At 45.7% G+C, this 27,837-nt stretch overlaps 1 protein-coding gene across 1 annotated transcript in view; it reads left to right on the top strand.

The window, feature by feature from the left end:
- The window catches only part of CACNA1E (calcium voltage-gated channel subunit alpha1 E), a 363,660-nt gene that overhangs the window by 146,547 nt on the left and 189,276 nt on the right, over positions 1-27,837 (top strand). The window contains exons 5-7 of the mRNA XM_060295653.1: positions 12,927-13,030; positions 14,360-14,512; positions 15,656-15,837. Of these exons, the coding sequence (XP_060151636.1) occupies positions 12,927-13,030; positions 14,360-14,512; positions 15,656-15,837 (439 nt within the window). The remainder of the gene's footprint in view (positions 1-12,926; positions 13,031-14,359; positions 14,513-15,655; positions 15,838-27,837) is intronic.

Raw genomic sequence — 27,837 nt, 5'->3', positions numbered from 1 at the left:
CTACAGAGAGTTGATATTTTAGAACGACTTTGTGGCTGCCTCTTCATCATGCACCATAATTGTAGGTTTGTCTTCTATGCAAGTATGGGAAATTATCTGAGTATTTTTTTTTTAATACTTGTCATCCTAGAAGATGGAGAGCATATGCCTGTCATGCTAGTCAGCGTCTCAGGCATTGTAGGCAGAACTAGGAAAGTGGAACAATGGACAAGTATATTTTTTTCTAACATTTATGGAGCCATGATTTGTCTCAAAGAGTCATTGATTTGAGAATGTTTTATAAACTCAAACAGATTCTTTCAGCCAGGTATCTCCCAGACATCCCCAAAAAAGGGGGGGCGGTGCTCCTTACCTCAACACACTATGAGAAAGCAGAGTTTTATTACTTAGACTTTTCTTTTCCTTCTACTTTTAAGGATCCCTTCAGTCAACCCTCCATCCAGGGTTAACCTGCACTCATCAGCATTTGATGTCTGGAGAAGAGGTCTCGGACTCTCCCCAGGATTATGAATGTGTGTAGTTTTTCAGCCTTTCTGAAGCTGTTGAGAGACCAAAGTTTCAATATCTTAGGAATTAAGCCACTTGCTAAGGTGGCATCAAGAAGAAAGCTTGTACCTCCTCTAATTGGTATATTGGTGCCATGCCAGAGTTATGTTTCTGAGTTTTTCCTTGTTTTTCATGCATCTTACTTAGCTCTTGTCTGACCATGCTAGTTATTTCAAGTTCTTCACTTCGGTTTCTTATCCAGATGGTATTATCTGGACAGAATAGGTGAGTAGGTCATTGTGAGGGACAGAAATTAAACTTGGACTAGTTTAAGCAAAGAGGGGCTTTTCAGGGTCCCGGTTTCCCAGGACCACCAAGTTGCAGCAATGTTAGGAAGAGTAGGGCCTCAGGAACTGTAGGATCAGGATGCCATCTCCAGCAGAATTCCTTCCTTCATTCTTCTTACCTCTGTGGGATCCGCTTTATTTTTCTCTTTCACTGCAGCCAGCTTTGTTCTGTGAGAGGAAGCATGGGCAGTGACAGCCTTTTATTTTATGGCTTATATTTTATTTTATAGCTGCTTCAGAACAGTTCAACCAAACTCTGGTCCTAAGTCCAAACATCCCAGGGCACTCCCTGTCTCTGAACCTGTAAACTGGCCAGCCGTGTCACATAAGAACGTTGTCATTTCTGAAAAGAACTGTAGGGATAGAGTGGTGTTTTGGGAAGAAAGGCAGTACAAACCATAGGCGGCCACTCAGTAGGGGCCGTGCTGGACTGTAAAGCTGGTGTCTGTAATCTGGTATTGGAGTTTGCTAGTGCATTCTTCTGCCGAGGCTAACATTAGGGCCTTGGCCCCCACATGGATAATTAGCTGTGTTCTGTTCCTCAGCTGGGCTCTCTCCCTGGCTAGCCGTCTCACAGAAGCTTGTTCCTGGTCCTGCAGGAGACCTGGTGAGAGAAAGTGTGTGGGTGGTAGATCAACAGAAATCCCTCACCACTACTAGCAAAACAACTCAAAGAACATGTATTTATGTTAGCGAGTTCTTATGATGTGGGATTTCCCTCTCCAGCAGTTCTTCTTTGCCAACTCTCTGAGGCACAGTTTTGGTAACGTGCATATGATGCTGCAATCACAGGACACCATAAGGCTCTGCAGAGAGGCAGCTCTTTGGTTGTCCAAGAGAAGGCATTTGTCAAATATATGTGCCTTTGGGATATATTTGTAGCTATTAGCCATTATCTTTTGTAGCTACTGAAATCACTCCAAATTTGGAATCTAAATTTCTGGGTTTGAGTCTCAGTTTGACCATTTACTATCTCAGTGACCTTGGGCTAGCCAATTTCTCTTTGTGAGCCTTAATTCTCATACTTATAAAACGGGGGATAATGGTATCGCTATGGAACAGGGTTATGTAAGCTGTGAAACAACATTGAGGCAGTTTTCTCTTATCCTCATAGTCATCACCTGGTCCTGAATGACAGAGTTTCTACCCATTGCCTTGGCATTTCTCTTTGCTGTGTCTGAGTGAATCATCAGGGACTTTCTAAACAAAAAAAAAAAAAAAAAAAAAAGGAAAGGAAGGCAGGAAGGATGGAAGAAAGAAGGAAGGAAGGAAAGAGAAAGAAAGAAAAAGAAAGAAAGAAGAAGGGGAGGAAGGAAAAAAGAAAGGAAGGAAAGAGAAAGAAAGAAGGAAGGAAAGAAAGAAAGAAGGAAGGATGGATGGAAGAAAGAAAGAAGGAAAGGAAGGGAGGGAGGAAAGAAAGGGAGGGAGGAAAGAAAGAAGGAAGGAAGGAAAGAGAGAAGAAAGGAAGGAAAGAAAGAAAAAAAGGAGGGAGGGAGGAAGGAAGGAAGGGAAGAAAGGGAAGAAAGAAAGAAACCAGGGACCACTGGTAGGAACTTGACCTTTGTTTCCACTACACTGAGGTTAAGGAGCTAAAACCCCCCTTTACGTTTCCTTGTTCTTTACCTTGCATCATTTGGGGAAACTTTTCTTTTGGATTAAGTCTTCCTTTGGAGACACTGTGGGGTTCAGTTTTATGCATTCCCTAGGGGATGTTTAAAGAAGAAAGCAGAAGGGAATTTTCATCAATGCTGGAGGTCCCTGAAAATTATGACTTGTAGCTGGGGGTCATCCTGGCAACCTCTTCATTTCTGCCTGAGAGAGGCTATGAGTACTTCTCCCAGCATGGTTGGGGACTAGTTGTGAAGCACATTGCCTTTGGTCAGACTGTAGCTCAGCTTGAGGGAATCACTGTCTGAGAGGTTCCCTTATGGCAGCGGTTCTCAACCAGGGGTGCCCTCAGAGGACATTTGATGATGTCTAGAGACATCCTTAGTTGTCATAACCTGGGGAGGGGGTAATGGAGGAGGGAACGCTATAGGCGTCTAGTGGGTAGAGACCAGGGATGCTGCTCAACATCCCACAATGCACAGCACAACTTCCTAAACATATGGTCTCAAATGTCAATACAACTTCCTCTCCTTGGTGTGACATGGTTTGATTGTTGAACTTTTTTTTTTCTTTCATGTATATTATCCAAGTTCATTATTAAATTGTCTTTACCCATTTTATTTTAATTTTATTTCTTTTAACATCTTTATTGGAGTATAATTGCTTTACAATGGTATGTTAGTTTCTGCTTTATAACAAAGTGAATCAGTTATACATGTACATATGTTCCCATATCTCTTCCCTCTTGCATCTCCCCACCTCCCACCCTCCCTATCCCACCCCTCTAGGTGGTCACAAAGCACCGAGCTGATCTCCCTGTGCTATGCAGCTGCTTCCCACTAGCTATCTATTTTACGTTTGGTAGTGTATATATGTCCATGCCTCTCTCACTTTGTCACAGCTTACCCTTCCCCCTCCCCATATCCTCAAGTCCATTCTCTAGTAGTGTCTTTATTCCCATCTTACCCCTAGGTTCTTCATGACCTTTTTTTTTTTCTTAAATTCCATATATATGTGTTAGCATACAGTATTTGTTTTTCTCTTTCTGACTTACTTCACTCTGTATGACAGACTCTAGGTCCATCCACCTCACTACAAATAACTCAATTTCGTTTCTTTTTATGGCGGAGTAATATTCCATTGTATATATGTGTCACATCTTCTTTATCCATTCATCTGTCGATGGACACTTAGGTTGCTTCCATGTCCTGGCTATTGTAAATAGAGCTGCAATGAACATTTTGGTACATGACTCTTTTTGAATTATGGTTTTCTCAGGGTATATGCCCAGTAGTGGGATTGCTGGGTCGTATAGTCATTGTATTTTTAGTTTTTTAAGGAACCTCCATACTGTTCTCCATAGTGGCTGTATCAACTTGCATTGAACTTTCTTTTGGTGGGAAAGGAAAGAGAGGATTTTTAGGCTAAGATTTTATTGCTCATCAAAAGGCATATTTTGGGACTCCTTCATATCCACTAAGATTCTTATGAAACTTAATTAGAAACCCCATTTTAAAATCCAGAAAGTGTTGCCTTATCTTTATTAAATACAGAGCTACTCGTTCCCTCCTGGAAATAGATCTTCTCTATTAGAAAGGGGCAAATTGACCCTGCCCTCCTCCCATCTTCCTAAGAAATGTTAGGGCTTCTGGGTATGATTTACTATCTGTGGACTTATAAGAAAGTCCATACTCCACTCTTCTGACCCAAGCCAAATACCAAAACAAACAAACAAAAACAACCAACCCCCCCCCCAAACCAAACCAAACCAAAACAAAACAGAAACAAGTGGCTGCCTCAGGATGATTTTGAAGTTAGCGTGTGTGTATGTGATCTCTTTAACACTGCCCATTCCCCGGCACAGCAAGATGCTAATGCTACTTCAGATACCATAGGAGGGAACAGGGTCCCTCCTACAATGCTGTGTCTGCAGTTCTTAGAAAATCACTAAGCCTTTCGAGGCAGACTGTTTCATTGTTCTGGTAAAACACCAGGAATGGTACTATTAAAGCAGCAATTCATGTTGGTCCATCTCATCCTCTCCTCAGAGAGAATGAGCGTACGTATTGGCTGGTTTCTACATCTGGGTTTTTCAAACTGTGGGCCAAACCCCATTAGAGGGTCATGAAAGCAATATAGTTGGTTGCAACCAGCATTAAACAAAAGGTAGAAAGGAAGAATTGAGGAGAAAATATGAATGTATTACACATAGAAAGAGTAGGTATTATTTTATGAAGCATTATACAATTATATATGTACATGCCCCCTGGCTTATGATGTAAAATATGTTTTCTGCTATAGGCTGTGGTCAGAAAAGCTTTGAAAATCATTGCCGTTTATGCTTTTTTGTTCTAAGAACGTGGGTCAGTTGAAGCCCCAGAGCATGTTTTCCCTTACACCAAAGGCCTGAGTTCCATCCCCTGCCCATTCCTTAACCAGTCACTACTCGCGACAATGGACTTAGACTTTTGCTTAGACTAATTTGCTTAGACAATTTGCTTAGACTAATCTAGGCGCACCCTCTGGGCTGGAGAGGGGCCCAGCCTCTTTAGTTGGCATGACCAGAGGATATCTCTGTTATCTGGGAAGATTATTTCTCGTCTCTGCAGCCTCTCCACTCTCCATCCTTCCCTGGACCACTAGGTTCCAGCCACAAAAGCCCTTGTTTCAATTTTTCAAGTATGTCAATCTCCTTTCTGCCTCTGGGCCTTCTGCACGTGCCTTTTCCTGCATCTGGGATGTTCTCCCCACATTGCTTCCTCTGGCCACTCATACCTTACCTTTGAGCTCATGTGCTATTTCCACTTCCCTCATATGCCTTTCTTTCCTGACCTTCCACTTCCTATAATTGTGATCTATTTAGTGCCTGTCTTCTTCATTAAGTTTCCTGAGGACAACTACCATCTTCATCTTGTTCTCCATGGTAATGCCAGCATCTCCTGCAGGGCATACACTCAATACGTATCAGTAGGTTGTAGATGGGTTCTGGGCTCTGGGATGGAGCTAAGCCTGAATGGGGTCAAGGGGCCCCAGCATAAGGGCTGGGGAGGAAAAGGAGGCAGCTTCCAGAGGCTGGGGGCTGGGCTGGGCTTGACCCCTGTTGTCTCTTTCCCAGCCTCACTGTCTTCCCTCAAGTATATTTTGGTCAAGTTGAACGTTGGAGAGGGAAGACTTGTCTCCGTGTAAACAATTTAATATATACTGACATTTCTGGTTTTGAATAGATGAGGTAAAGTGTTTAGAAATTGCTTCCCAGATCAAATCACACTTTCAGTAATTCATTAAAAAGAAACAGTGTAATTCAGTAGATTTTTGATAGATCATCATTATGTGCACATGTGGTTTAAATGGATGTCCAGTTACACGTACAGGTGCCTGTGGGCTCACTCACAGCTCCATGGACAAGTCCAGCCAATCCGTCTCAATGGGGGGACGTATTAGCGCTCATTTATCCCCGAGTCAAGGGTATTTCTTGGGCACCACTGTGGCATATTGTTAGGGAAGGGGCCGCGGTAGATGGAAATGTGCTATCAAGGAGCCGGCTTTGAACTGAGTTATGAGGGTCCAGCTAATTATCATTCATGATCAGACTTTTGTTCTAAGATGCAAGAACAGTATGCAGTCAAGTGTTAGATGTTGTGCAGCCCTCTGGGTGGCCAGAGGAAGGGGAGATTGGTGGGAGCTGCAGGTGTAGCACCATGTGGGTGGGCTTTGACTCACAGAGTTTGAGAGCGTGAAGGGGTCCGAGAGGGCTCTCTATCTGACCACCTCATTTTATAGATAAGAAAACAAATATATTCTTTCTCTTTTTCCTCCACAACACCTATTTATTACTTAATAGACGTTGTTTTTTTTAGTTATCCTACATCCAGCTTCCTCCGTGGTCCCTGATCTCCCTTTTGGGAGCATCTTTTATTGTTTGTGCTCTTGCTAGGGGTCTTGCTCTCCTTGGAAGTGGTGGACTGTCCCAGTGCAGGCAGATGTGGTATAAGGGGACATGTGACTTAAGCTCAGCCACATGGCTTTTTTCCACATGACTTTTAAGCTAGTGACATTCTGACGTGAGTTTTCATTGGCAGATATATTCCTAAGAATGTCCACAGTGGCCTAAGAATCAGATGTCCTGGATTCTCTGACCTTTGCCAAGTGTATTAGTTTCCTGTTGCTGCTGTAACAAATTACTGCAAACTTGGTGGCTTAAAGAAAATTAATTTTCTTACAGTTCCAGAGGTCAGAAATCCAAAATCCATTTTCCTGGGCCAAAATCAAGGTGTCAGTAGGGCTGTGCTCCCACCAGAGGCTTTAGGAGAGAATTCATTCCTTTGTGTTTCTGAGCTTCTAGAGCTGTATGTCCGGTGCTCTTTGACTGGGGGGCCCTTCTTCCGTCTATCAAAGCCAGCAGCATCGCATCTTACTTCACTCACCATATTGCCTTCTTTCTAGTCAAGTCTTCCTGTGCCTCCCTCCCATAAGGGCACTTGTGATTGCTTTCAGGGCCTACTTAGATAATCCAGGATAATTTCCCCATCTCAAAGTCCTTAATCACATCTGCAAAACCTCTCTTTTCCATATTAGGTAACATTCACAGGTTCCAGGGATTAGGACCTGGGTATCTTCAGGGAGCATTATTCAGCCAACTACACGAAGATTCCTGCTTTTCTGTTTTCCCAGCCTGGTCTTCCAATATACCTTCAGTTCTGTGAGATCCTGATATCTTCTCAATATACTTTTTTTTGGGGTTTGTTTGCTTAAGAAGGCTAAAATTAGTTTCTGTCATTTTCAACCAGGAACCCTACCGTGGTAAATCAGCGCTGTGTGAAGAACTGTCCAAGCAACCTCTTTTAAACAACATTAACCCTCTTAGAGAAGCACTGTCCCCATTTTACAGATAAGAAAACTATAGCTCAGAGAGACAATTGCATAAGGCCAGACAGCTTGTGTGAGTGATGGAACTGGTATTAAAACCAGCCAGTATGACTGGAGAGCATGGGCTCAACTACTTTCTCAGAATCCTAGTTCAAGTCTCTCTTGATTGTGGACCTGTTTTCAAGGACAGGCCCTGAAGTCTGGATCATATCATTGAGGCAGGAGAGAGATGGCATAAGAAGGGCAGTCCAGGCAAGAGCGAGGCCGGAGAGTAACAGGTAAATCTAAGAGATGCAGTAGAGGAAAGAGATGATGGACTTTGGTGCCTCATTGGAGATAAAATAGTAAAAGAGATGAAGGAGTCAACCTCCCAGGGAACAGTTTTAAGTGAACACAGCAACTCATTTCTGTTGACTACCCAAGGAAATGATATCCTGACTCAACTCTGGGTTGGAATCCAACTTGAATTAGGTGCCTTCCTGCCTCCTCTGGGTCTCCTCATAACATGGGCTGGATAAATACCTAACACCTTTTGCTACTGTTAATCAGTCTTTTTGCACAGATATGGACAACTTGGCTTTCAAATGCTAATGAGGTTCTCCCTGGGGATTTATATGGTCAGAGACAAAACAGGTGATTTCTGGAGCTCAGGAGGGAATTCTAGGCCTGATGCTAACAGTCCTGGGCTTGTGTCTCTTCTCAGAAGACAACTTGAATGTTCATTTAGGGCTGGGGCAACCACTGAGAGGGAGGCTCTTTACTTGGTCATTACTGGTCACCACTGAAGTAGAGTTGCCAGATTTAGCTAATTAGAATACGAGATGCCTAGTTAAGTTTGAATTTCAGATAAGCAACGAATCATTTTTAGTGTAATATCTGTACAATGCTTCCGGGCACCTTCAGCCATGGGAGTGTATAGTGAAATACATGTGTGCAAAGAGACTGTTAGATCTGGATCGACGAGGAGGTTATGGCAGAACCCCAAGGTCAAAAGGAATACAGTGTTGAAGAATTCTTTGAGTGACGACTTGGGAAGAGACCTTTGGTTATAATTGCCCAGAGCATCACTCCCATCGTCTGCTGTGCCGTGCCACTGTGTGATGGTCAGGCCACACCCTCAGAATCATATCGGCCTCCATTCTCTTCTTACCTGCTGACACCTACAAGCAAAAACGATAGAGGCAGGGCTGAGCCCTGACATCCATCAGGAAACACTTTTTGAACATTCACAGCCTACAGAACACAGTCTCTGTGCTGGTGCTGGTCAGAAGTTTGTTTGCTGTCCGATTGTCTTCTGCTTGGGGGGATAAAGTAGTAATTAAGACCCCCCTCTGTGTCCAGAGCTCTCCACCAGGCTCTGTGCTCATGGTGACAAAAGGAATGGAGAACACAGCCTTCACTCCTGAAGAGCACATGCGTATGCCTCTTGGGACGGCGGAGAGCTTAGCTTTTATTAACTCAGAACTGAACTCCTCCGCAGTGGCCTCGCTCTGACCTTGTGGTGCACTTGTCCCTTCCTGTGTGTATGTGTAGATACTGTGGCGGTCACCACCTGGGGTGCGAGGAGCCTCATACCCTGCTGGTTCTGAGAGCGATTGCTGTCAAGTCTGTAGGCGTTAGCAGTCTGTGGCCTTGGAATGAAGGAAGCCAAGTTCCCTGGCTCGTTTGGCGACCACACTCTGCAACCTTGGTATTTTTAGCAACTCGCTGGACTAAGGAACAGTGGAGCTGCCTGGGACCGAGAAGACGCTGCCCGGCGTCATGGCAGAGAGGGAAACGATGGGTTTTGATCTCACAGGAAAACTAACTTTAATGCCTGTTCTTGCCATTTATTAGAAATTTAATTTTGTTCTGAGCTTCAGTTGCCTCCCCTATGAAGTGGAGTCGATAGTAATATCAGGATATTTTGGAGGACTTAATGAGATAACATATTGGAAAATGCTAGCAGATAGTAAGCCCTGTATTTGTCCACTGCAGTATTTCCCATTCTCACAGCACTTTGTAAACACCTCTGTTCTGACACTCTTCACGGTGAATTATAATCATTTCATTTCCGTGTCTGTCTCCTTCCACTAGACTGAGGGCCAGGGTCTTTTCCTCTGGTTCACTTTCCCAGAGCCTCTCGCGCAGGCCTGCTCCGGACAAGGCTTGGAGCTGTGCTGAGCTGGGTACTCTTCAGTACTTGGGTTTTGCTAGGAGGCAAGTCTTTGAATTTTGAGTCTTCCTCCTTCCTCCCTCCCTCTCTAACTCTCCCACTGAGGGCTGGGCAGATCCTGTCCTGTGGGATCTGTTTGAGAGCAGGAGTCTTAGCAGTACATCAGAAGATCCTCATTAGGCCCTACAGTGCTCGAGGCCAGATTTCCTGTGCACTCCTGTATGCTCACACAGGCGCGTGTTTGGGTAGCAAATGAGCTGTGCTATCTGAATCTTTTCATTGATAAGCTCTAGGGTTTCTGCAGTATGTCTGTCCATCTGGTCTCTGCCTCAACACGTTTATTACTTTCATCAGTGCAGTTTCGAGCATTTATTGAGCACCTTTTACTTGCCAGACCTTGGGCTAGGTGTGGGGCCTGTCGAGATGAGGAAGACGGTGTCTCCAGGTGAGAAGCTCTGAATCTCAGAGGGTAGACAGATGAGAACACAGAGACTTCCTTTGGGATGTGCTAAGGGCAGTGATGGCGGTGGGCACAGAATTTTATGGGAGCTCAGAATAGGGCCCTTTTCCTTAACGATCTTTTCCTCTAAGGATCCCATTGCTCCTGTTTCTGACAGGTGGATGGGGGAACCACATTGTGATTCCTGCCCTCAAAGACGATTTGAATACTAGCAGGTAGCCAGTGGCCAATGTGCAGCAGCCAGAGATTCAGTTGACAGCCCTCCTGCACTGGATGAAAGAGAAGAAAATTCTGAGGGCCAGGGGAGCACAGGGCCACAGGCGCACAGCCCTGCCTGAAGTGTGATGGGGCTTTGGAGGACTGGGGAGAGGTTGGTTCAGCTGAGGGTACAAACGGCCTGGACACATCTCATGGCTGGCCACACGAGGCCCCTGCACCATATTTTTGCTTCTCTGACGTTAACTTTACTTTTCTTCTCTTTCCCATGTCATCATCCCTGTTTCTCTGACATTTGCTTCTCCACCAGCTTTCACTTCTTCTTATTTCCCTTATTGCTTTCATCTCCACATTTCCTTTGCTCACTGCCCATCCTCTCATTCTCCTTTCCCTCTGCTGCTGCTTTGTTTTTCTCTCTACACCTGCACCTTCTTGCCCTTTAATGTCGTCCTTGGCCTCCTACCTCCGTGTTCCGAAATGTACCTTGTTCATCTCTGGGCTGGGGAGATTTTCATTTTCAATGGCCCTTCTTATGATATGAAAGAGCATCTCACATGTATCTGGGTATCCTAGGAAACAGAACTCTGGTTTCTGAACAGGGCAGATTCTATCCACTGCGTTTGTAACACAGCGAACCAGAGGGAAAGCAGCCTCCATGCGTGCCCCTCCGAAGACTGAGTACAGTCTCCTTCCCTTGTTAGCGGAATCAGGGGAGCAATGGCACCATTTTCCTGGGATTCTGCTTCTCTATCACTATACCTATCCTTGAAGCTTCTCTTTCTCTCTCTCTCTTTTCTTTTGTTTTTTTTTTTTCTATTTCTGTCCTGTTTTTCACTCCTATTTTCCATGTTTCTCCTTGTTCTGTCTTCTCTTCAGTTTTTTCCTACTTACTAGAAATTACATCACTCCCCTCCCTAATGTTACTCTTCGGCCTTGGAAGATAGAGTCAAAAGCAGTGTCTCCTGAATTCCCTCCTTTTAAGATGAGAGGATGGAAGTTTGGGTTGGGAGAGACAGAGAAAACCTAGCTCCTGAGATGCGTTATGAGACTAAACTTTCTTTCTGGTTCTGATTTTGAGATTGGATCCATATAGAATTATAGAATCTTAAAGTTGAAAGAAATCTCTATTGGTCATTTAAATAACCTTCAACCCAATGTTGGAACCCTCTTACCTTCGTAAAAGAGAGTTCTTCTGTCTGTCCTTGAATACTTCGAATGTCGGGAAGTCACTACCACATAAAGCAGCCCACTTGGCTGTTGGCCAGCACTGCTTGTATCAAAGTTACTGCTCGTGATTATAATCTGGGTCTGCGTAATTTGTCTCTGTTGATCCTGTATCTACTTTCTAGAGATAATAGAGCATAAACGTTTCGTTCACGTATTAAAGAGACTTCAAGGTATCTTGAATGTCAAATGTCAGAGAAACAGGGTTGATGACATGGGAAAGAGAAGAAAAGTAAAGCTAACGTCAAAGAGAGAAGCAAAACTATGGTGCAGGGGCCTCGCGTGGCCAGCCACGGGATGTGTCCAGGCCCTTTTTACCCTCAGCTGAACCAGCCTCTCCCCAGTCGTCCAAAGCCCCTTAAAATAATTAAATGAAATAAATCATTCTTGCCACCCTTTGACCATATAGAAAACTCAGTTTTCTGAATGAGTCATTCCCCAATAGTTCCACATAGCTGAAATTGTCCCGGAAGTTGTAAGGAAGAAAAAGCAGTACCCTACAGAAAGAAGACTAAAATTAGACAGAGTTGTAAAGGCAATATTATTAACATTTGTGTTAGATATAATGTCTGTTTTGCACGTTATAGTTTACAGAACACTCATAACATTCAATTCCATGTCGTTTTGTTTTTGTAACTAGGCCATGGTACTCCCCCAGTTTGCAGATAAGGGTAGCGTGGCTCATAGAGGTTGACTGGCCTCAAGGCACCCAGTTCACAAGTACATGAGTCAGGACTGAAACCCAGTTCTTCTGACTGTTAGTCTTCTGCTGTACCTGTCATAAATACTTAAGTGTCTTTGTCTCTCCAAAGTACTTGCAGTGTCATGGGATTATATGAAATAAATTGTCTCCTCAAGACAAGGTACTTGGTGTACACCATCTAATAGGATTGTTATGGATTTTTGTTGTGTGTGTGTGTGTGTTCCTGGATATGGCTGTGGAAGTAGAAGAGTGGAAACAAAGAAACCAAATCCAGCTCACACAGTGATTTGGGGGCGATTATAAAAATACTGCATGGGGACCAGTGACGTTATTCCCTAAGTATAAGCATCAGAGTGATTGATTTTGTTTGGTAAAAATTCTAAGCGTCAAGGTAAAGAAGAGTGAGTTACTCCTTTACTGCAGTTAATCCAGAGAAATTTCCTGAAGGCAATAGGAGACAGGGGAATCGAAGAAAATTTTAAGATAAAATATGTGAGGCCCTTGGTAGGTTGGAAAGAGGGGAAGGAAATTGGCAAGGGGCAGAGAGGAGGGTAGGGGACACGGTTTCGGGGCAGGGATGAGACAGATGCTGGGGACCTTGTGTTTTACTAATGATTTGGAGCTAGGATTCCATTGCGATGATCAGTTTTCCTCCTTTTCGAAGTGAAATCCATGCGGCTAAATTTAATTCCATTCGGAATCACTGGTGATTCACCCAAGCTCAGGTGCGCCCACACGCAGCTGGCATCAGCTCTGTGTGCTTTCCAGGCCGATGATCCTTCTTTAACCCAGCTTCCCCCGTGGAACAGCGGGAGAAAGGCAGACTGTGGTAACCTTGACCTTCTGTGTCTCCATCTGCAGCATCCTGGCCACTGCGGGAACCCACTTCAACACACATGTGGACCTGAGGACGCTCCGGGCTGTGCGTGTCCTAAGGCCCCTGAAGCTCGTGTCGGGGATACCTAGTGAGCGCCTTTCTTCTTTCTCCTCTGCTGATAGCTTTACTGATGTGTCCTCAACCAGATCCAGGGTCGAAGAGAATTAGGGATAAACAAGAAATAATTTCTCCTGAGAGGAAGCCCCTGCAGTAATAAATAGAGGACCTGCGGCAATCCGGCATCACCTTCCATTTTAAAATTTAGCAGACTTTTTTCATATTTAAAAGATAATGAAAGATCTTTGTAAAAAATTGGGAAAGTAAAGGAAATAATAGAAAATGAAGAGCACCCATTATCCTATCACTCAGAAATATAACTTTTGTTAACATTTTAGCATATTTTTTCATTCATTTTTTCCTGTGCATTTTAATGTGATTGGGATCATGCTGTAATTTTGGTATTGGATCCCATCATAAGCATTTGATTTTCCTGACGTTAAAAATTCTTCAGGGCTTCCCTGGTGGCGCAGTGGTTGAGAGTCCGCCTGCTGATGCAGGGGACACGGGTTCGTGCCCCGGTCCGGGAAGATCCCACATGCTGCGGAGCAGCTGGGCCAGTGAGCCATGGCCGCTGAGCCTGCGCGTCTGGAGCCTGGGCTCCGCAACGGGAGAGGCCACAACAGTGAGAGGCCTGCATACCGCCAAAAAAAAAAAAAAAAAATTCTTCAGAAATATGATTTTTAAATCTGTATTATAGTCTGTCTTATACAGTCCCTGACTTGGGTAGTCATTTCTGTGTTGCTATTCATTTAGGTTATTTGCAGTTTTCTTTTTCTAACTAGAAATAGTGCTGCAACAAACATCTTTTTACTTAAATATTATTCAAATCTCTGATTATTTTCTTAGGCTAGAATCCTAGAAGGACAATTTCTGGGTCAAAGGATATGGTGTTTCATGAACAGTGGTTGTCCTAATTCTGCTTCTCCAACAGTGGGTGGGAGAGCTGGGTCTGAGATTGAGTCGTGGGGAAGATGAACTTTTTCCTTGTTCTTACAGACTTATAGCCTAGCAGGGCTGGGCCTAATTCCCTTTAGGAAAGAAGCGTATTCTAATAAGTTTCATCTATAGGAGGAATCCAGAAGACAGCATGGGTGCAGCGAATAAGGGAAGGGTGATAGGTATGTAAATGATCAGGGAACGGTGAGGAAGAGGTAGGGATTGATCCCTAGGGGAGGGGGTGATGGCCGTCTTTGGCTTGACTTATCCTGGTTGTCCCTTCGTGAATTGCTTTATCATTTCAGGATCAATGGCTCTTTTCCCTCAGACTTGCCCCTCTTCTCCCAGGAAGAAGTCAGCCTGCCGTATGAGGTGGTGCCGAGCGAGGGCTCCGTTTATCATTCTCTTGCTTTCCTTGCAGGCCTGCAGATTGTGTTGAAGTCCATCATGAAGGCCATGGTGCCTCTGCTGCAGATTGGCCTTCTGCTCTTCTTTGCCATCCTGATGTTTGCGATCATCGGCTTGGAGTTCTACAGTGGGAAGCTGCACCGAGCTTGCTTCATGAACAATTCAGGTAGGGGCACTGTTTGCTGACGTCTGCTGCTTCCCTCCTCTCTCCTCTGGTCATCGGGGTCATTTCAGGGCATTTGGAGGCTGGTCCCAACCCCAGAATTAGAACCAGAGGCTTCCTAGTCAGCAGCTTTACGAGGCACAACCAGCCTAAAGATCCCCATTGTGCATTGATACCGCAAAGCGAGTAACCTCTTAGGTTTATAGTTTATTTCAATAGAAGGTCTCAGCTGCCCCATCCCTTGGTAGGAGGCCATCAGAATGCATGTCAAAAACCTTCTGCCTGAAGAATTACCCTTTGTATGTGGCCTCTTTGGCCCACAGCCAGAGAGACCAGGAGTCCGGAGTCAGATCTGGGGCCCCTCCAGAGCTTGGGGACATTTTCCACCCATGCTCGAGCTCATGACCTTCCCCCTCTCTGCTGTGACCCACACATAGTGTGGAAGAACTGGGGGAGTTCTGAGCATGACTTGGCAGGGGTGCTTGGGAGATGAGCAGCGTACACAGATCTGGCATTCTTGTCTCCCTGTATCTTCTTTGTTCTTTTCAAGTTCAGTCGAGTGCTTTAGGAGGAAAGGGGGCAGGGGAGAGGTTGAAGGAGCCCAATTAGGTACCATGTTTTTATGAAAAGAATCTTCAAAGGACACCTTTCACGTTGGATTTTTATTTTTGTCTTATTTAAGATGAGGAATTTAGGCCATGAAAACAAGGAGTTAAGATCCACGGAAGGGACTGTAGTTTATAATTGTTCCCAAGGAACCCAGAAAGAACTAAGAGTCTATCCTGGAGTCTGAAGTTAGAAAAGCAGTAAGATTCTGCCTTCAGCTCAGACCTTTCTGGGTGACCCAGTCCTGTAAATTCCCGTGGGACTCAGGAGAAGGTAGAAGATGTGACCTGAGGAAAGAGGGGGTGGGGGGGGCATGTGGAGGAGGCTTCATTTTCACAGGAGGTTGGGAACCATTAGGTTGAACACATGGTACGTGAGCTGTGAGGTGCAGAGATGCCAGAGAAGGGTAGGAGCTGGAGACAAAGAAGGACAAACCTTTCTGTGGGAAATAGAATTGCATGCTTGTGGCCTCCTGGGATCATTTCCAGCTCATGCTAAGCATCGTGTGGTTTATCCCCCACCCTCCAAATGTGTCTGCAGGTATTCTAGAAGGATTTGACCCCCCTCACCCATGTGGTGTGCAGGGCTGCCCAGCTGGTTATGAATGCCGGGACTGGATCGGCCCCAATGATGGGATCACCCAGTTTGATAACATCCTTTTTGCTGTGCTGACTGTCTTCCAGTGCATCACCATGGAAGGGTGGACCACCGTGCTGTACAATGTGAGTAGAGCTGGCGAGGGGCCGGAGCAGGTGTGTGTGTGTGCGTGTGTGCGTGTGCGTGTGTGTGCGTGTGTGTGTGTGTAGACTCAACCATGGTTGCCCTCCCACAGTCTACCTTTACCTTTCCTTCTAACCTGATTCCGTCTGTATAAATAATGGGTGGAACATGGGGTGGCTTACAAAAAGCCCCCTTAGAAGGACTTCTGGACATAATCTATACTGAGCAGTTCATTTGCCTCTGTTTTTTGGCCTCTTGCTAAGTACACAGCTTCTTAATATAGTTAGGAAATTACATGCCATATTTGATGGGTGAACTGCTAGTCAGATCAGCTCAGCCGTTTTGTTCTGCTACTGGTTCGACATGGTGGTGGGATTCAGTGAGGGGCACCAAGAGGTATAGATTTGTTGGTTGCTGTCTTCAAAGAGCTTACCACTGGCCTGGGAAGGTATTCCGGTAGTTCCCACCCCTGGCCGCACACTAGAAGCAGCTGGGAGGGAGCTTTAAAAATTGACATCGCCTGGGCTCTACTCCAGACGAGTTAAGTAGGAATAGCTAGGGGTAGAGACCTATCATTGATTTTCTTTTTAAAGCTTCCTAGCTGATTCTAATATGTAGCTTCCCTCAAGAACCATTGCATCACATGCACATAAGTAACACGCTTAATTGTAAGACTCACTAGGGATGCTTGTTGAAAATTCTGATTCACAGGCCCTTGGAGATTTTGATTTCATGTGGTTTTGAATAGTTGGTGAGCTGAGCTACATTTTTTACACGTGCCCCTGGTGATTCATGTGATCGGGCATGTTGGGAAAGTTCTGAGTTGGTGTACAAGACAGGGCTATCTAACTGTCTGTGCGGGATGTTAGAGTGAGCACTGAAGTGTCTTCCACCTCCCAGAGTCTGATCTCAACAAGTTATGAAAGGCATGGTGCAGAGTCTAAGTTCTAAAATGAGAGGGTGGGGAGGTGTGTGCTTTGCTACATAGGAGGCCTAGGGGGGGCAAAGCAATTTGGGCAAATTGTCTTTGTAAATAGGTGCTCATAAAGGTCCGTACCCTCCTATGCATACAGCCAGCCCACCCCAAGGCAGATCCGTTTGGAGCAATCACCCATCTTACTTGCCCTCCCACAGTCTACCTTTTCCTTTCCTTCTAACCTGATTCCGTCTGTATAAATAATGGGTGGAACATGGGGTGGCTTACAAAAAGCCCCCCTTAGAAGGACTTCTGGACATAATCTATACCGGAAGGAAAGGAAATGCTGTCTCAGGAGAGACTCAACCAGATTGTCATGGAGGAAGAGCCAGGGTCTGCATAAAGCCCGTACAAGTAGGTACCTAGTAAATGTCCATCACTAACCTGGACCCATTCCCAAGCTCCCAGGCAGGTAGAGCTTTGCAGAAAACAGCCACAGGCTGTTATGCCAAAGCTCTACAGGGCAGTGAAGAAGTCCCAAGGACCAGCGTATGCCCAGAAAGCCCAGGGGGGTTATGTGTGACCTAGAAAACCCTTGAGGACACTCTGGGATTCTCACCAGTTGTGGGGTGGCAGGAAGGAGGTCAGGGAGGCGAGGTTGATGAGTCCAGTTGCTCCTCATTTGAGATGTGAAGGTTGTCTCGAAGCCGTGTCACTCAGATTAACCAGGCACCTCTGGAAATGACAGCACTGTCCCCACAGCGGCTGGTGTCATTTGCGGGGCTTTGGGAGGGATGTATTTCACTTATATGTGTAGACTCACCTAAGTGATGTGATAAATGCATTGAAAGCCTGAAGGGAGAAGTGTTGCATTTGAAGATAAAGGTGAGATCTGTTGGTCCTCCGGAGCCAAGGCTCAGAAGGTACTGAGATAAACAGGAATTACTCATCACTTACATTAGTTCCTTTGTTCATTCATTCTTTCGACATATATTAGTGAGCATCTGTGATGTGTCAAGCAGTGTGCTAGGCACTGGGGAAACAGAGGGGAAAAAAAAGTGCCATGATCCCTGCTCTCCTGGTGCTCTCTTCAAATTCCAGTCTCCCTCAGGTTATCTGTCCAACATAGGTATGGAGGTCACCCAGACACAGTGAACGCAGGTGTGCTCTACCGAGGAAGCAGGGAGAAGAGGTCAAGCTGCAGATTCTCTGAAACCTTGGATTGCATGGGCTCCCAGGGCCACAGACTCACAGTACCTCTGACAATGACATCAGTCATTGAACTTCAGTTTACTGAAGGCCTCCTGCTACCCCTGTGGCTGGATCCAGACTTGAGGGAACTCAATGAGCTGTTGGGCTGATTTCCAAAAAGTGGCTGCTTATGGGGCAGAATGAACTCATGCCCACTTTGAAATGACATCACTTTCCAAAGCATTGGATCTAGGGGGAGGGCATGGAGCCAAGAGTCCACAGGCAGAGGTGATGGTTGTAGTTAGATGGGTAACGACCCCTTGATTCAGGAGAAGGTGGATGAAAAAGGCCAGTGGAACAAGGACAAAGTCTGGCTCCTTAGGAAGAGAAGGAGCCATCAAAGTCTGGGCTTCCTTTGAGCAGGAGACTGGGGTGGAAAGCATGGCCCAGGCAGAGCTCTCTCGCAGGAACTGGATGCACATCCTGGAGTTAGGGTTCTCTGCTACTGGAGGAAGGTTCAGAGCTGTGGACTCCTCAGTCTGGTGGGTGTAGGGCTTGCAATATATGGTGGAGTCACGTCATACAAGCTTTTGTTAAAGAAACCAAAATTCAACTGAGTGAATTTCAAAGATGTTATTGACTTTATTCAGCCATTCATGAATTGGGCAGCATCCCATCTAGCAGCTGGAAAGGAGCTCTGAGGAGCTGTTCAAAAAACGAAAGGCTTTTGTAGGCAGAAGGGCGCTGGACCAGGAAGTTAGTAAAAAGTGGATTAGTTGTGGCAAGGTCACTTTCCTTTGGGGCGTGGCAGGGTTTTATCAGGAAGATGCTGGTGCAGATGACTCACCTGATCACTAGTGCTGAACAGGTGATTCCTGATTGACTGGTTTAAGAGCCCATTTGTGGGAGAGGCTGACACTGAAATGAAGTTTTGCATTGGTGACATGGGGCTTAGCATAACCTGTTGTCTTGTTTTAAACACTTTTAATTTACCCAAATTCAACCATTTAGCTTGGACAGGAAAGAGGATCCAGGATGGGGGAAAATAACAATTTAAATAGTACAGACTGGGCTTCCCTGGTGGTGCAGTGGTTAAGAATCCGCCTGCCAATGCAGGGGACATTGGTTTGAGCTCTGGTCCAGGAAGATCCCACATGCTGCAGAGCAACTAAGCCCGTGTGCCACAACTACTGAGCCTGTACTCTAGAGCCCGTGAGCCACAACTACTGAGCCTGTTTGCCACAACTACTGAGCCAGTGTGCTGCAACTACTGAAGCCCGCACACCTAGAGCTCATGCTCCACAACAAGAGAAGCCAGTGCAATGAGAAGCCTGCGCACCTCAACGAAGAGTAGCCCCCGCTCGCCGCAACTAGAGCAAGCCTGCACGCAGCAATGAAGACCCAGCACAGCCAAAAATAAATAAATTAAAAACAATTTTTTTTAAATAAAAAGTACAGACTAATTCACCTACCACCCCTCTCCCGCTTATGCCCATTGGAAGTATGAGATTAGAGATGCCTAGGATCTTGGTTGAAAACGTGCAGATTCTGAAAGCCCGTGTCAACGATACCTGAGTATTTATTTTTCTTCTCTTAATTTTAACTTAAGATTTTTTAATGACAAAACTTTACATATATATTGGAACTGGTTACACAGCACTGAATTAACTATGAACAACTAGTCACCTGAGTACTCTAAATAGATGTATGTATATATGTATGTTTCTACATAGAGAAAAATTACCCACTGTGCCTTTTATTATTACCACTGCTAATAAGACGCAGATATAACTGTTGATCTCCCTTTCTACCACTATTCCTGGAAGGCCCAATTCACCCAGCCACTGTATTTCTTCACAAAGACCACAAAGTAAAGGGAGTCCCTATTTCCCCGTCCAATGCCTCTTCTATTCAGTGGTTACAACAAATACGTAAGATTTATTGGCGCCAGTTTAACCAAACCATTAGGAGAACCTTCAGGTTTACACTGTACGCAGAAGCTCTCTCAAACATGTGGACTCAGTTTAACCTTTTTCTATGTAAGTTAAATGCTTCCCTGGTGTTTGCATCCCTTTTCTGCCGCACAGACCCTTCCTAAATGCCTCCTGTGACCTTGTGTGGCTCTGCCATTGATTACCGTTGACTTCATTTGCATGTAGCTTTTCTCATGAGCATGCATGATTGTAAGGGTGGGGGAGAGTTCCCATTGTCAGGGCAACCTGGAGTCCTGCGTGCTGTGCTCAATTTAGTCTCTCCCAAAATTTCAACTTGGCTTGGTCCCACTCCAACTGTATTCTTGGCTTCCCTCCCTCTTGTGGTAGAAAGATGCAAAGCAGTCTACGGTTCTGCTGGCTGCTTCTTCCTGTTTTGACTGTCTCTCCCAAGGTCTCCTCCATTTGCAGACTCTCCCTTCTTCTTACGAGTTTAATTCCTTTCATTTCTTCTAATCTGGATAGGTGTTGCTTCTCCAGGACAGCACCTTCTCCCTCAGTGCTGTTCACTCCGCAGATGTTACCGTGGCTCCATTATTAACTTCTAACCTTCTTCACCTGGGTGAGGTGTGGCTCTCAGATCTGGCTTTCTCCCGATTCTGGGCTGAGTCTGATTTCCCTGTCGTCATTCTGGTTTTATGTTCTCTGCTGTTTGTGGTACCAGGAATATAATATACAGATTGCGGGGGTTCCCATTCGCTGTCTGCGGTTCCTCCAATCTGTGCTCTTCAAGTCCAGTCGTTTTGATCGGTATTTCTACCTTTCATCTGTATTTCTCATCAAGCTGTTTCTCTTCTCACCTGGTGTTGATAACTCATGCAGATGCGGACACTTTTGGAGGTGTGCGTTCTTCGGCTTCACAGGTGCGCCAGCTGTATCTGTTATGACTGCCTCGGTGCTCTGTGCTGCTGTGGGGAAGATTTTTATACTGTTTCCTGGCTTTTGGAAAGAAGAGGCAACCTGTGGTCTGATGCTTTCTGAGAGTCTTCCTCACTCTCGGAAGTCCTTTGGTCTGTGACAGAGCCCGTGACGCTCCTTAAGTTGCCTTCTCCCAGCTACACATAGTTAATATATGCTAAATGGTTAACAGAGAACGCACTTTTTGCCTCGTTGCTGAAAAAATAATTGTATGTATACAACATATAATTGTTGTTTGTTGAAAGAATAATGCCACATCCGAGGGTTGGTGGAAAACTGCCGTCTCCAGCTTCCTGAAGTTTCTCTGATTTTATAGTATCTGCAGAGAACGTGTTCGGTGCTGAGTTCCATGCGACTAGGGAATGTTGTTTGCTCATCTCTGCTTTAGTTTTCATCACCACCTCCTCCACATGCTCTGGGAACAGAACATACTCAGAGCTCATTTGACAGATAGGGGCCAGGAACCTACCATCATCTTACGGTGTCAGAGTGGTAAGGTGTACCAGCTGACCTAGGATAAGGTGTCTAGTTGGTACAATTTGTAGACTCCTGTAACCGATCACTCATGCTCTGGGATAGGCTGTTTTTTCCCCCACATCCCTGTCTGTGCGAGCCTGTTCCCGTGTCCTTGCAGTTGTCTGGGTCCCTGTAATACAGATGACACCTGGAATCTGATACCAGTTGATACCAGTGTCTGTTCACCTGTGACTTGTCTCATACACAAAGGGATTAATAAGTGGATACCGGAAGTTAGTCTGCCCCTTTCCCGTGAAGGCTGAGAGGTGAAGTAGATGGGGAGGAAGATAAAGAATTGAGTTTGGACATGAATGAAAAATTTGCGATGCTTATTAATATGGTGTAAGGAGAGAGTTGGGTAAATGGATTCAGGGTAGGAGCCTAGGCTGGAGATAATAAATTCAGGAGTTTTCTGTGTATAGAATGGTATTTAAAGTGCAAAGACTGGAGAAACCATCAAGGAAGGAAATATCTAACTATAGAGAAGAGGTTCCAGCACTAAGTTCCAGTGTTAAGATGTGGGTGAGTTAAGGAGTTAGCAAGAAGACTGAGAAGGAGCCGTAGGGGGGCAGGGTGTCCTATAGGCCAAGGGAAGAGAGTGCTTCAGGAAGAAGTAGCAGTGATCAGCTGAATCAAATGCTGCCTAGAGATGGGTCAAGGCAGATAAGGGCTAAGAATTAATCATCAGAGGCCAGGAGGGGAAAGTGGGAGGGGCGAAAACCTGATTGGAGAAGGTTTAAGAGAGGTTTGGAGACAGCCATACAGACCGTCGTGTTGAGTTTTGTTGAAAGAGAAGCAGAGAGAGTGGGGCAGGTAGAAGAAATACCACTTGCTTTTTGGTGAGAATGAGTCATTCAAGGTAAAAATCATTGCTGCTGGAGAGAGAGGACAGCTGGTGGAGCGCCCTTCTAAAGCAGGAAAGAGGGGGTGGGCTCCTAGCCCATCAGAGCACAGGTTGGAGGGCGAGGCTTGGAGCCCAGCTTCATGGTTCATCCATGGTCCTAGGAGGGAGGCTGCAGAGGCTCGGATGGGGGGTAGACGTGGTGACGGAAGCGTGTAGAAATTCCCCTATTGCTTCTATTGTCTCGATGAAATAGAAAGTCAGGTCATGAGCCGAAGGTGGGAGGAGGGAAATGCTGGAAGTTGGAGCGAGGGACTAAGTGCAGTGGGGATCTGATCGCCGGGCAGCATGGAGGACCCGCTTGGGGTTAATGGTGCTGGGGTGAAAGTGAGACCAGTGACTGTGTTGTGTTTTCCTGTAGTCACATTTGGCCCCTGAGGTTCAGGCAAGGAAGTAGGTGGAGAGTTGGCTTTCACCAATAAAATGAGAATCAGGAGAGGTGGAATTTGAGCTGGGTAGGGAAGAAAGAGGTGGGGAGGCGGGGGGAGACTGTGAAAAGGGAGTAAACGGATTATAGGCCTTTTTTCAAATGTTACTCTGGAATCTCCTGGACAAATTCAGTCTATGGAGTGAGTTTGAGAAACCTGTCTCATTGCTCTGAAGACGTAGGCAGTGAGCTTTAAAACTAGCTGTTCTGATTTCTAATTGGGCACTTGAACTGCCCCCAGTAGAGGGAGAGTGAGTGAGTGAGGGGTGTGTGTCCCCGTGAGCAGAGTAAGCTGTGACAGAAGGTGTGGCACACCTCCTGGGCCCTCCCAGACTTCACTCCTGGGCACCTCGCCCTGCGTCAGCCCAGTTCAGAGCATTGACTGGGGAAACTGGGGGGGACTGAAACCTACCAGGCCCGCCTACCTTCCTCACTAGCATTGTACTCTGTAATCCTGTTTTCCTCCTCAGAGTGTCTTTTTTTTTTTTGCGGTACGCGGGCCTCTCACTGCTGTGGCCTCTCCCATTGTGGAGCACAGGCTCTGGACGCGCAGGCTCAGCGGCCATGGCTCACGGGCCCAGCCGCTCCGCGGTATGTGGGATCTTCCCTGACCGGGGCATGAACCCGCGTCCCCTGCATCGGCAGGCGGACTCTCAACCACTGCGCCACCAGGGAAGCCCCAGAGTGTCTCTTTTTAAAAACACATTGAGGTGGATGGACCTAGAATCTGTCATACAGAGTGAAGTAAGTCAGAAAGAGAAAAACAAATACCGTATGCTAACACATATATATGGAATCTAAAAAAAAAAAAAAAAGGTTCTGAAGAACCTGGGGGCAGGACAGGAATAAAGACGCAGATGTAGAGAATGGACTTGAGGACACAGGGAGGGGGAAGGGTAAGCTGGGACGAAGTGAGAGAGTGGCATGGACTTATATACACTACCAAATGTAAAATAGATAGCTAATGGGAAGCAGCTGCATAGCACAGGGAGATCAGCTGGGTGCTTTGTGACCACCTAGAGGGGTGGGATAGGGAGGGTGGGAGGGAGACGCAAGAGGGAGGAGATATGGGAACATGTATATGCATAGCTGATTCACTTTGTTATACAGCAGAAACTAACACCCCATTGTAAAGCAATTATACTGCAATAAAGATGTTAAAAAAAAATAAAGATATCGGCTTTTCAGGTGGAAAAAAAAAAACATTTATGTTCGTAGCTTCTGCTGCTGCCTTTGGCAGCCTGTTCTCCATGTGAATCACTCGTCCTCCCTCTAAACCCTGCAATGCCTTTCTCCTTGCTCCCTGCCCGCTGGGCTAGAGCCTGGGGTCCACAGTTTCCAGTCCCTGGTTCCCTCCGTGGGATAAAAAAAAAACTGTGGTTTGCTTTCTTTCTCCTTCCCATCCATAGCTGCTTCTACCCTGAAATTATTCCTACTCTTTCATATCCATTTTGATTTCCTAATAACTTGTCAAACCAGAGATGTCAGCGTGTTTAGGGTTGATTCCAAATATGCGAAGTTTGCCTCCTGATCAGGTGCCTGAATTTCACACCACGCACTCACCAAGCCAGTCTCCAGATCTTTCACCTGTGCAGAACCATTAACCTGGCTCAGGGCTCTTTGCCTTTCTTTTAGCCCACTCTAATACACAATTTAATTTCTGATCCCTGGCCAGAGGCCTCAGGTGCCTGGTGTGTCATGCAGCCTTAGGCTATGATCTCTCTGTTCTGAGGCAACCCCAGGCCTTAGGACGAAGGGGCAGAAATTAACTGGGGGTGGTGTGTTGGTGACTCAGTGGCTGTTTCAGGTACTTTCAACTGGCTCACCCTGGAGGCCAAATCCTTACGGAATCCCAGCCAGACTGGTTGGCGCAGTGCCAGCCTCTGGCACTAGGCAGCCAAAAGGTCTCTGTTCATTTTTCCCTCAATTTATCATTCACTAGAAAAATATTTATTGAGGACTTTCTTTCAGTGCCCCTCAGAGTGTGGGCCTTCTTAGAATTGCCTGGGGGCAATTAATGTAATTTCAGATTCCTGGGCTCTTCCTGGGTCTAATGAACTGGCAGCTACAGAACTAGGAAGAAGGAATCTGTATTTTTAACAAGCTCTCTTGTGATTCTCAGGCCACAGTGAAGTGTGACAGTTCCGTGTGGTTGTAATGACTGGGCTGGGGGAGGGTGAAATGGGAGCATACTAAAGAGAAAGCCTTCAGAAAGCCCGTCTCCCCCACCACATGGATTTCTACGAGGTCCTACTTTAATCAAAATTTGGGCTTCCCTGGTGGCGCAGTGGTTGAGAGTCCGCCTGCTGATGCAGGGGACACGGGTTCGTGCCCCAGTCTGGGAAGATCCCACATGCCACGGAACGGCTGTGCCCGTGAGCCATGGCCGCTGAGCCTGCGCGTCCAGAGCCTGTGCTCCGCAACGGGAGAGGCCACAGCAGTGAGAGGCCCGTGTACCGCTAAAAAAAAAAAAAAAGTTAATAATGGCATTTCAGGAGGGAACCCCTACTACATTCTGTATGTTACATATTCGTATATTCTTAGTCCTAAAACCTTTGTCTGCAAAGAAAGGTGTATCTTAGAATCGAGGAAGTAGAAAATGATGAAAAAAAACTAATTTAAAAAGACACACGTAATCAGTGTGTTCGAGACCAAATCTTCATACTTGGAGACTGTTCATGATTGCCCTGGCTTATTTGTGCAGACCTTGGAGTAAAGCTCCCTTTGCCATCTCTGTGTTCGTTTGAACTTTGTGTAAATGTGCTAATAGAAGGCTGGTAGTTCTGTGTTAGTCTTTTTAAAAAATTCAGACCTGAGCTTGTTTGCTCACAGACAGTGATATAAGTTAGCACACTATTACTTTTCTGCATGATTGAGGATTTTCTCAGTACTATGAAACTAAAACAAAATACAGAAATAAACTGGATGTCAAAGCTGATTCAAGACTGCAGCAGGCCTCCTACCCCCGGCTTTAGTGCTCATCTTCCCCAAAACCACCTTATGTTTTGAGTGATTGAGTCTACATTACATACATGTTTTGTATGATAAATGCATATATATATATATTAAATAGCAAAAATACATTTATGCCAAAGGTGTTCCTCTCTGTACGTTTTCTGCATTGATGTTCTGATGATCTTGTTTGAAACAATGATTTCTTACTAGACGTGGTATAACAGTGGTTAGGAATCCTGGTCCCACCCTTACTACCTGTGGGACCTGGACAACTTAACCTCTATGCCTTATTATCCTTATCTGTAATGTGAGGATAATTTCGGTACCCCCCTCACAGAGTTGTAGTAAGAAATAAATGAGATATCTTGGATAAAGCCCTTGACATGTGCCTAGCACATAGGAAGCACTAATGGTGTTAACTAATTATTTAGAACATTTTGTGAAAACCACTCATATAGGGGAGACAAGCAGAACCTCTTCTTCCACTGCCCACTTGCTGTCCAGATCTTCTCCTCTCCGACTGGTCCTTTCCTATCTCTCAGCCTAGCCACTTAGTACCTTTCATATGCATCGTTGCCAATCTTACATTCATGTTTTTTGAATTAGTTTTTCCTCCAAAACATTGGCCACCTCCTCCACAGAGCCTTCTCTGACTACCCCTGAAAACTCAGAGGAAAAGAGATCTTTCCTCTAAGCCCTCTCCCCCAGACCTAAACGTCAGTAGCATTCATCTGATGTTTCTCCCAGATTCCCCTATCAGGAGTTGTCTTTTAGGTGCCTCTGTCCCTTTACCCTTTCAAAACACCATTCTGTCTTCTGGCATCAACCACAGTTCCCCAGACATGATTATGTATTCAGTAAATATCCATCAATAGGCTAATTTCACAGAGAGGCTCTGTGAACCCACCCAGGGTGCCCTGGCTTCCAGGCCGCCCGGCCGTCAGCATATGCAGCATAGGGTCTAGGTTCAGATGAAGGAGCTGCTGTCGGGAAGGACACCGCTAATGCTGGACAGTGGGCTGTCCCCACTGTTGCTGCCGTCTGCTTTCCCTGCTGTGCTCCAGCTCAGCGCCATGCTCCCTTCTCCTGTGACAGGTAGAGGCACACACACAAAAACCCAACTAGTGAAAAGTAGGGGGACTGTAATTTATTGGAGTGTTTACACAGGGTTTGTGTGTAATTAGTAGTTAATTTCTGTGACACAGTTGGCCTTCCTGGCTTGGAACCTGGCTCTGAAATGCTCTTAAAGAGACCCAGACCTAAGAGATGGTAATCTGAGACATGGTTAGGGTTTGGGAACAGAACGAAGAGAAAGTATGCCCTGTTTTCTGTGATGAAACGTGACACCACACACACACACACACACACACACACACACACACACACACACACACACACACACACACACACACACACACACACACACACACACACACACTCTGTTTCTGTGATCACTTTCTGCAGCTGAATCCACCTTTTACAAGTTCCATTTTTTTTTTGCGGTACGCGGGCCTCTCACTGTTGTGGCCTCTCCCGTTGCGGAGCACAGGCTCCAGACGCGCAGGCTCAGCGGCCATGGCTCATGGGCCCAGCCGCTCCGCGACATGTGGGATCTTCCCGGACCGGGGCACGAACCCGTGTCCCCTGCATCGGCAGGTGGACTCTCAACCACTGCGCCACCAGGGAAGCCCTACAAGTTCCATTTTTTACCTTTGTGAGCATCAGCTTGGGATTTGATACTTACACTGAGGATGGGGGACAGCCACCGGACCCCCTTCTGCCATGAGCCCTGTGATCGTTGTAAGTGTCAGATGAATAAATGAACATGCGTTAGTCTTCTCATTAGTAATACGCGGGTAATACCACCAGCTGTTCCTAACCTCAAGAGTCTTGTAGTAATTACATGAGCTAAAACATATGAAAGTGCTTTGAAAAAGACCCTCATTCTTTGCTTTATGAGTGCTTTTTTTTTATTTTTCAACATCTTTATTGGAGTATAGTTGCTTTACAATGGTGTGTTAGTTTCTGCTGTATAACAAAGTGAATCAGCTATACATATACACATATCCCCATATCTCCTCCCTCTTGCGTCTCCCTCCTTTTTGCTTATAAGAGCTGTGTACTTATAAACTCGATTTTGCTAAGTGAGCTTTTTTTGTTGTTTTTTGTTTTGCTTATTCAAATAGA

The sequence above is a fragment of the Globicephala melas genome, chromosome 1 (assembly GCF_963455315.2).
Source record: "Globicephala melas chromosome 1, mGloMel1.2, whole genome shotgun sequence".
NCBI classification, from domain to species: domain Eukaryota; kingdom Metazoa; phylum Chordata; class Mammalia; order Artiodactyla; family Delphinidae; genus Globicephala; species Globicephala melas.
This window is presented reverse-complemented; position numbering and strand designations above follow the sequence as displayed.